The 10,554-nt window shown below is 41.7% G+C and overlaps 1 protein-coding gene across 3 annotated transcripts; it reads left to right on the top strand.

Moving 5' to 3' along the window:
- Positions 1–2,063: 2,063 nt before the first annotated feature.
- LOC120796927 (monocarboxylate transporter 9-like) lies at positions 2,064–10,366 on the top strand. Of its 3 annotated transcripts, none has more exons than XM_040140116.1 (6): positions 2,064–2,370; positions 3,664–3,921; positions 5,737–5,880; positions 6,914–7,009; positions 7,556–8,434; positions 8,708–10,366. In XM_040140116.1, exons 2-6 carry the CDS (start codon positions 3,723–3,725, stop codon positions 8,890–8,892), a joined length of 1,503 nt encoding a protein of 500 aa, XP_039996050.1. In that variant the 5' UTR covers positions 2,064–2,370; positions 3,664–3,722; the 3' UTR covers positions 8,893–10,366. The 3 variants fall into 3 exon arrangements, with proteins under 3 accessions (XP_039996050.1, XP_039996049.1, XP_039996048.1); XM_040140115.1 differs by lacking the exon at positions 2,064–2,370 and adding an exon at positions 2,526–2,885; XM_040140114.1 differs by lacking the exon at positions 2,064–2,370 and adding an exon at positions 2,984–3,548.
- Positions 10,367–10,554: the final 188 nt, after the last annotated feature.

The raw sequence follows: 10,554 nt of genomic DNA, 5'->3' as shown, positions 1-10,554 counted from the left end.
GATCTTTGTGGCACACCATCAACATTTCAGGGGCTTGATTCAAAACATCTACCAGCAGGTCACAAGTTAAACCAGCCGTACTTAACTTATCTTACCAAATGTTTTACAGTATCAAATACCTTAGATGGATTCATAGCACTCTGTTGCTTTTTATCAAGCAAATTATCGTCATTTATTATATATTATTTATTTATCAATTTAACACTGTCACAGTGGGAGTTTTCAGCAGTTATCATACTATTGATGACGTTAAACCGTGATAACTGTGGCTGGAGGAAATTACTGACCTTAGTGGATTCACAATGTGTTGCCACCTTAATGCATTGGAACCACCTGATGTTGTAATATCAGGATCACTATGATAAAGAGGTACGTAGATCAAAATTTCTTTCTCCAGTAGACTTTTCCCTCATGCGCCCTTTGCCATCTAGGACTTGAGATCTTTGATTGGTGGCCTTGATATTTTACATATATTAGATATAAAATGAATCACATGATGAGCTGAAACAATTAGGCTTTGCAAAGCTTCAATTATGTTGCTTACATAAGTAATAAAGTGGCAGCAATGTGATTTCAATAAATTCCAGGCTCTAGTATCATTACCACTGCAACTTGAAAGGGACAGTAGAACAATAATGTACTTTTCTGTATCAAGATTACTAGGCCAGTACCACTTTTTGAACCTAGTTAGAAGTAGTTGTCTATATAAAGAAACTGGAAATGTGTCAATAAATGCATTGAATAACTTATGCAAGCAAGTGAAAGTCAGCATCAACATTGATTTTTGCAGTGGTCAATAGTGTTAAGTGTATCATAGCCACTATGTAATCAGCTCTCCACCACCCTATGATTCATACACCCTGTCCTCTACATGCACTATGTCTGGTTGAAACTGGTCTGGGGCAACATGTCAATGTAGTGCCACTGTAGAGTACAATTAACTGTGCCTTGCTTGTTCTTTTTTCACTTAATTTTTTCAGGCAGAAGGGGATTATGGAGACCTAAATCTTTTCTGTAAGACCCTTTCTGGCAGCAGACCTCGGCTATGTGAGAAAGCATCAAAGTCCCTGACGAGTTTTAGATGCATTCAGTGTGAAAACCAGGTTGACCTCTGGTGTGATCTCTTCATACCTACCCCTTTTCTTCCTATGCTCCCTGTCCTTTCATCTTGCATGTCCACTTTTATTTGGGTTCTTCTTTCCATCCACTTTTCTCCACTCCTCTTCTCTGCTGTAGAATAAGGAGAAGAGGAGAAGAGTGGAGATGTCTCCACATTTTCCTGATAATGTGGAAACATCTCCACTCCTCCGCATCGTTTCTTAGCTGAGGTTATGAGAATGCATGCAATCACTTAGAGATATCAATTCAAGATGCTGCTGCATTGTGACTCACACCAAGGTATGATTGCGTGAAATTACCAAACACAAAACAGGAAAGAATATTTGTCAGTAACCGACTGTGGGCCCTTGCTCGTTTAAATGTAATTCAAAATGTGTCTACTTCTTGTGTATTTCTCTTGGTATAAAAGAAGATGTTATTTAAGTTGGAGCCAATAAAACACCACTAAGCTCTGTAGATTAGAAATTAAATTAGAAGATAGAGTAATATAAATAAATTCTGTAAGGTTATAGGACTATAAATCACCTGTGTGACCTTGTTTACAGTACATCCATTTTATTTTACCATTCTGTGTTAATGTAGGCCTACTCTTTATAAGTAAATGAAATATTTTCCTTACATCTATTGTATTGTATTCCTGTAATATTCACGCACGAACTGTCTTAATTACTAAAACACTGAGCATATCCTGCAGACATCTACCTCCCTTCCTGGAGGATTCCCTTCAAGTTATTTTTAACTCATGGTGGCTGCGTGGTAGACTGTCTACATGTTGCTGCCCCTCCGTATATCACTCTTACATTCGTTGAGGTTTAATCAAACTCCTGTTATTTTTTTTTTTTGGGGGGGGGCATGGAAAAGCCGATAAGGGTTTGATTCACGAGTGTTGTGCATGTATTGCATTAACCAGTGCTCACCAGGGAGAGTACTACAGGCAGTTCGCCCTGCTGGTGCAATGTGGTGTTATTATCACCATCCATCAACCGGTTCAGACTGGACTGATGGCGATATTAACCATGTTCCTGGAGAGAAGGGGCCCATACACGCAGCCCACATCCTTAGGACATGAACCCGCAACTTCCATCTTAACCAGGCAGCTACTCTAGATGAGTTGATAAAGCAGAGTGGGTTCATTTTTTTTATGCCTTTTTTTATCATTTTTTTCTTTATTATTTTAACTTTTTCAGTTGCTTTTTGAAGTGCTTTATAAAGAGAGCCTGATCCGTGCTGCACGACCGGGACACCTATCAGGTAAACAGTTTTGTGCTTCGTGTTTGTGTTTGTGCGGTCACGCTCTCGGCTGAGTTTTCAGTTACCTCAAAGTCTAGTTGCATCACAGGAAACGTAAAAGAGTACAGCGCAGAAGGACCGAGACGCATCTCTGAGGGGAGAGACTCTCTGTGCTCCTCTTTCTGCTGTGTGTGCGCTCCAGGCGCGCAAGAGGAAGCAGCGCTGTTCTTCCCGTAGCTGCGTTCAAGCTGCTGCTGGACCAGCAAGAACAGCTTTGAACCGGTTTTGTCATCGGCTACAGAGCGGATTCAAACGGATGCACAATGCGCATTGTTGATGCAGAGTGCTTTCTTTACACAGGGACAGCGTAGATTCCCGCTCAGGTAGACCAGCATCCGTGTACGATGCTTTCTTGTTTATGTCATTTGTAGTGATTCTGTAAGAAGGGATTTTAATAGAGGAACCATCCTACATGGAAAGTTCCCGTAGAGCGCGCAGCTCTGCAGGCGCCTGCTGGTGTTTTTGTAGATGCTGAGGTGAGTGCCGCATGTATTATTATTATTATTAATATTATTATTACAAAATAATCACAATATGCTTGCGTTTGTATTGAAGTAATACGATATGATGAGAAAAATACGGTTATTGTTGTTGATGAATACAGCGAAGACATTATTTGAATTAGTCCATGGGCATATAGTGAATTTCCTCGGGATATTATTGTCTAAGATTTGAGTGGAAAACTAGCCTATTTACTGGCAGCATGCAGTGAGCCTGCTTTGTAAGCAAACAAATCTAAAATCTGAAGAGCTTGGCACCAACTTTTCCCACACTAAGAAGCCCCATTATATGCAAAGCAATGCTCCTGCAGTGATGTATTAAGTTGCTCCAGGTTACAAATTATTCATGAAAGAGTCCTGAAAAACTCAGGTCAGCACAGGAGACAGGCTTCTACCGTGTGTCTAATACGGGCCAGAGCTGAATCATGGAAGAGCCAGGCTAAAGGTGCAGGGGGGTTCCAAGCAGTGCAGGTTTCTTTACTTTCCCCTCCTCCAAGGTGTGGTTATGGAGAAAGGCACTTAAGGGGCAGCTGGCTATGTGTTAGGTGCAGTCAGTCTGTGTTCAGGACCTCACACAGGTGTCCTGCCTGTTTGGCCAGGCCAAGTGCTGCAGCAGCCTCCACTACATCAAGGCTTTGTGTAAGTGTATATTTTTGAAGGGACTGTTCCTGTGCTCCAAGCGGTCATCTTTTGAATTTTTTTTTTTTTGCTGTCAACCTTATTTCTGTGATGTTTGTTGTTATGTCCTTCCCAGGAGCCCCTGCTCTGTCACAGCTGCAGCAGATCCCAGAGGGCACTAGTAATCTCAGCACCATGGCTCCATCTACTAAAGTGCTGGACGGAGGCTGGGGATGGGCAATTGTTGTGGCCTCTTTCATGGCCCAGCTCCTGGCCTATGGATCACCCCAGTCAGTGGGCGTCCTCTACCCCGAGTGGCTGCACGCCTTCCAGGAGGGCAAGGGCATGACGGCCTGGGTGGGCTCCCTTGTGGCTGGAGTGGGACTAATAGCCAGTGAGTAGCACACATTGTAATAATGTAACAACCCTTGACATGGGTCAACATTGGGGTTAAAGAGCCAAACTAAATGCCAGCTGAGTTAGACCAGTGATATGGGTCAGGGAGAGTCCTGATACTGCTGTGAAGTTTTGGAGTCATGTTTAGAGAGATTGATGGAAATTGAGAAAGATGTGTGTAATCTTGCAGCACTTTTTTCATTCAGATTATTGTTTTTAGCATGTGATAATTCTATGCCGAGCAGTAAATTGATATTTTGGCATAACATATTATTATAGGCAATATATCTGCTGACATGAGTCAGTGAGGGAGAGATATCATATCTGCTTGGTGCTACAAGTGTAGTGCCAGAGACTCAGCCTCACACCTATTTTCCTACCATTTCCTCAATACTAATACTTCATGATGCCACTGATAACAAAGCAGAGCCAATACATGTTCAAAGTCTGAAGTGACTGCCATATAAAGGGACAATCAAATGACCAAGGAGGAATATATTTACTATAGCTACAGGTGTTAAAGGGTTCTTCTTAATGTAATTTTTCAACAGGATGGAGAAAAAAGGCAATGCTGTCAGAAAGATGGGCACTCTGTAGCTCCCTGAGCCTTGTTGCTGTTATTGATTTTCCAGGAGAGCAAAGCAAGTGCAAGTCATCCATGCTATGAATGTAGGAGGATCACTTAGCCCCTGATGTAACCACAGAGAGAGGAAAATAAAGGCAGTCTGAGAAATTGACAAGGAGAGAAACACAGACTTAACAAATACTGTATTTGTTGAGCAAGGTGGCGTGTATGAACTTACTTGAACCCAGTCATAAATGAAAAGAGAAAAATGGAAGAGTCTTAAAGTTTGGCAGCATGGTAAACGCTGGAGTGTGCATGTAAGAGTTACTTGGTTAGAGGAACAAAAAAAAGCCCCATTAAAATTCAGCAGTTTTTCAGTAATGTCTGGACGATATTATAAACCTCTGCCCCTCAACTGTGTTGAGCAAACAGGATCAGTGATAGATAGTGGTCTTGGTTGACATTTCTGTCTAAAGCACAGCTTGCCTGCCAGCCTGGCTTCTTGCTGTCTTCTTTTTCAAAGGGTGAGGTGAAAATCATGACTGGACAGATCTGGCCGTGGGTCTGGCCAAGTCCTGGACACGTGTCCCAGCTGTCAGACAGCTGCAGCACTGCAGTTCCTGTTGCACAACAGCAGGGTCCTCCCCTTGGTTAGAGGGAAGGAAACAGTAAATTTCGCGTGATGTATGAGTCAAACAACCTCAGGATATGCAATTATTCAGCAAGCAGTGACAAAACATTGTATCTTGGCTTTGAATATTGCACCTAGTTGTACATTATGTAGCTCTAGTGAAAAGTGGGAACAAGCAAATAATTAAATGTGTGATGACATTGGGCAGTGAGGAATGAGTTGATTTGTCCAGCCTTAAAGCGAGTTAAAAGGGAAATTAAAGGGAACTGGATGTCGGGGAGTTAAACTATCAACCTAACTGGTTTGTGTAAAATGTTTAAGTAAAACATGAACACTAGACATCTCAAGATCCTCCTAAGTGATGTGGCAACCACTCTGACATGTTGCCAGTTTGAACCTAATGTAACATGGCACTGTCATGGTCAGGACAGGCAGTGCTTTGTGAGATGGGGTTTGATTGTCTCAGAAACTCAGCAAATTATGCGGCAGAATATCATCACTATCTTTTCTTTGTTCCTCTGTCACTCACCTCATTCTTCTCTGTGTCTCTTCCACTCCCTGACTCTATCTGTCTTTCCTCTTTACTCCTGTCTTTCTTTCAACCTCGTCTCCCTCAGGTCCTGTCTGCAGTGCCTGCGTGGACAACTTTGGGGCTCGTCCAGTAACCATCTTCAGTGGCGTAATGGTGGCGGGCGGCCTGATGCTCAGTGCCTTTGCTCCGAATGTGCAGTTCCTCATCTTTTCCTATGGGATTGTGGTTGGTAAGGAAACATTTCATGATAACCTTTGGGGGAATCCTCCCGTGTGGTTTATACAATGAACTACAGCCCTACAAAGTTAATGCTGCAAACAGCCCAGAGACCTAATTCACCTGACTGTCAAACAGACAATGAGAAAGAGGCTTAGATCTCGTCAGTCTGAGAAAAAAAAAAATAGTTTGATGTGGCTTTGGTCATGGGAGTTAACTAAGCTTCTTATCCGTCTAACATATGACAATCTTGTACCACATTGTATAATCATTTGCAACAAGCAGGGGCACATATCAGGTCCAACTATTATGTAACATCAAAAGCTGACTATATCCTCAATTGCCAGTTAACGATTTGCCACTAAATTTAAGATTACACTGAGACAAGATATACATTTGAACTTTGCACCTCTTATAGTATTTGAAATCGTTGTTTGGGATGTTGACAGAAAAATCATATTACGGCTTAACCTGATCCCCTTCATTGCCTCTGTAACCTCACCAATCTGCCTGCTTGGGCCCCAAACCACCTGTTATCGTGCATTAAGTGACAACAAAGCCATACTTTATCCTAGTGAACCCCTAACAGTCAGCACTGTCTTTCACACTGGCAGCAATGGAGATGGGAGGCCATGCATATTTGAAGGCAGTCATTTATTTTTAGATATGCCCCCTTAGACGATGGCTGTGGCTGTGGATGCACATGCTTCTTGTTTATGGCTCATCTTACGCTTCTTTTATGTTTTGCTGATTGTATTGCATAAGAAACCTTGAACATACAGATTTATGTACATTGTAAATTCATCTTTGTAATGATTTCCTGAGTTCACTGAAACACATGGAGCTGTAAAGTGGGAGACTAATATTTCTCATATTTCTAGAATTTGAAAGAAATATAAGTGGCCTTCACACATTGAACATATTTTTCTGATATGTACTGTGCAAATTAATTTTCCTTTCTTGCATATCTTTAGAAGTGAAAAGCCTTTACCCCTTTTACCTGAGCTAATGGAAATTCTTCTTCTGTATGTCATCTCCTACCATAGGCCTTGGTTGTGGTCTGGTCTACGCAGCCACGTTGACAATCACCTGTCAGTATTTTGACAAGAGACGCGGCCTTGCCCTTGGCATTGTCACCACAGGTACTACTGCCCCGTCTCTGCTCTGAGCTCTCTGAGTTCACACCAGTTCTGCATACTTATTTCATGTTCAAGCTGCTGGGAGCCTTGGGAAGCCGAGGTAAACATCTGTAGAGAAGCAAAGGCTAAGTGGTCTATTAGGTAGGGACATGGACTGGTGACCATTGACCAGATCTGGTTCAGCTGAGAATCAAAACTTCAACAGTAATGACTGGGAAAGTCTGACTTTATATTCTGATGCTGTATTAGACAGCATTACCTTTACAAGGAGGGTTGTTTTTTTTGCCACCAGTGGCAGTATCAGAAAGAAAGATTTGACCTGGGAAGACGGCAATAAATTAGTTAAATGATCACATAGACTGCATCGGTTTTCTTCAGGATTGTCTCATTTTTCTAAAAATAAAAAATCATGCCATCAGAATAATTTCACAGGTGCTCTACTCACATAAAATTCTACAGATAATGGCTTTAATTTGAATTGAATAATCTGTCACTATCTTGCACAAACACTTTTCTCAAACAGTTTTTCCCTTCCTCTACCTCATCCAGGAACAAGTGTTGGAGCGTTCATCTATGCCACCGCTCAGAACGAGCTGATTGTGTTGTTCGGCCTGGATGGCTGCCTGCTAATCATCGGTGCTGTAGCACTAAACCTCATGGCCTGCGCCGGCTTCATGAGGCCCCTTAACATGCCTGGGTACTACCTCAAACAGAAGGCCGCCCTGGAACGCAACACGGAGGAGCATCTTTTCGAGAAGCCCCAGCTGGATGACCTGAAGATCACGACAGCTTCCACCGCTACCACTCCGGAGAGAACTCTGACGGTGAAGGAGCTGCTCATCACCATTGATGCCAAGGACTTGGCCATTCAGACAGAGAAGAAGAAAGGTAGCTTCCTGGCTGGGTTGGCCATCATGAAAGTCATCAAAAAGAAGCAGCAGGCTTACTTCAGGTACATGCACTCTATGTATGAGATCCTGCAGGATCAAGCCATGGTGGCCTTTTGTATTGCTGTTTTCCTGTTCAGCCTGGGTGCGTTCCCTCCTGTGCTTTTTATAGAGGATGTGGCGCAGAGTGAAGGACTCATTGAAGAAGTTAGTGTGGTTCCTCTGGTATCAATAGGGGCCATCGCCACTTGTGTCGGTAAACTAGTGCTGGGTATCCTGGTGGACATCAGGTGGATCAACAGCATCTATCTGTACACCTTCACCATGTTTGCAGGCGGTGTGGCACTACTCCTTATCCCTATCACTAAGACATATGTGGGACTGCAGATCCTATCTGCTGTCCTTGGTTTCTTCTCTGGAAACTGGTCTCTCACCTCCTACATTACCACTAAGATTGTCGGCTTGGACAGACTGACCCAAGCCCACGGCATCCTCATGTTCTTCGGGGGATTTGGGATCATGCTTGGGCCCCCTGTTGTAGGTAAGAGACCTTGTCTTTATCTAACTTTGTAAACATTTCTACACTGGCAATTATTGGTTAGATAGAAGAGGTACAGATATTTTGATTTGTGCAGAGATAAGGCCATGTTTTCAGAGACATCTCAAAACACAAAATGTTAAATCTGGCAGGCAGGCACAGCAAGGCAAAGGGCACGTCGACCTCATTCAGGAGCCAGTTTTTCATTGTTTCGCTGAATGCTGTAACTGCCAGGAATCCCTGCTGACTGTGTCTGTTTTTCTCATCACTTCTCAGGTTGGTTCTTTGACTGGACGCAGTCATATGATTTGGCGTTCTACTTTAGTGGGAGCTGTGTGGAGCTGGGAGCATTTATTCTTTTTCTGCTCACTCTTCCCTGCTGGAACAGGAAGCACTCTGAGAACGACAGACCAGATGTCCATTACACCAGCAACTGTGACAAAGTTGCCTCTGTAGCCTGAATATGACCACTTTTGATAAGGACTCAAATCTCACCCCTACTGCCCAGAAACTTTCCGGTGATAAACTGTACCTGAACCTCTGGCAGGAATTGTCTTTTTTGAGTATACAGGGGTTTTCCCCTTATTTCTGCTGCCAGGTTTTAATATACCAAAATACTTGCAGAGGTTTTGAAATACAGGCCTTTCCTCTGTACTTTGCCTGCATTTCTCAGGTTCAAACCATATACTGCAGATATTTTTAAAGGTTTGACACTGACGCCTGTGTTGGTTTTGTTTTTTTATTATTGCCTCATTTTACGAGGCAATCTGAACAATACTATTCAACTCCCAAATTCTACACTGTGTTTATGTAAACAGTGGTTTTCACTTCACTGTAGCGCTGAAAAAAGACATGGTGCCATTTATAATGCTAAGAAGAAAAAAAACATCTGTACAATCGGTGGTTGACTGGTGTTATTTAGCATGGTAACAACATTTGAAACCACTCTGCAAATGCACAAAAATCTCCCAGGAATCTTACTGGAACAGAGAATACAGGGATTAGAATGAAAGAGGGAGTCTTTTTTGATAACTTTAGCTACACATTTTTATTTTGTATTTTGGTTATAATATATATCTTAATTATACCACTATGTAGCTTACCAAAGCATCAATGATCATCAATGCCTGTCAACACATAATGCCTGTTGGAACAATACAAAAGCCTTGCTTTATAGATATTTTTGTTTTAAAGTGCATTGCTTCAGTTTATACTTTTTTAAAAAATGGTTTAAGTTCCAGATACCTCCAGTTTATGGATCGGACAGAGACTTTTTGAATAAGTTATCCTGATTCAAATCCTTGTAAAAACACTGAGGAGATCTTACTGTATTTCCAACCTTAAGAGCATGTTGATTCTCTTTGTGGCATGATTATCATGACCTCTGCTGGTGTTCATTTTGACCAAGCTGGTCCTTTTCCATCATGTTGTTTAGGTGTATGTTTATGTGTACGTTGTGTGTGTACGTGTCTGCACATGCATGTTCACATACGTGCACAGGTTTATGTGTGTGCTTTGTTTGATAAAATTCTGTATTAACACTAATTTGTAAAGTCCTATGTGCTAGTGACTTTTATATGCACAAAACTGGCCATAAAGCTCTAAAAGATATTTTTGTTTAAGTAGGAAGTTGATTATTGTGATAATTGTAATGAATACGTTGCAACAAACTTTTAGAATCACTTGAATGAAATAGACCACTACAAATGTCTTTTTGATAGTTCCAGTTTCGTGCGCAAGAGTAAATCTGGGACATCGGTGTTTGCTTTTTGTGTTTCTAGAGGGTATTGACAGGGTGCAGATGAGGTACAATTAGTACTGACCTAGAAAAGACAGTATGTTTGGTTGTCCCCTTTTAGCTCCTTTTAATTTTTATGCCAGTATTATAATATTTATGTCTGTATTTCCGATTTATTATTCTATTTAAAAGGTGCCAATAAAAGGTGTTTGGATTAAAGATGTTGGGTGTATATGTTTGTAACATATTTACCATGGAGTTTGAACTACACTTTGAATCCTACGTAAAAGGTAAACGTAGCCTTGCGTCCATATTTGTCAGAAGTATCCGGGCAAAGCTGCCTCGAAAACAAGAAAAACATCGGAATTTGACAATATTCATTTCC

This window comes from Xiphias gladius, chromosome 11 (genome assembly GCF_016859285.1).
Source record: "Xiphias gladius isolate SHS-SW01 ecotype Sanya breed wild chromosome 11, ASM1685928v1, whole genome shotgun sequence".
NCBI lineage: Eukaryota > Metazoa > Chordata > Actinopteri > Istiophoriformes > Xiphiidae > Xiphias > Xiphias gladius.
The sequence above is the reverse complement of the archived record's forward strand: the minus strand, read 5'-3'. Positions and strand labels throughout refer to the sequence as shown.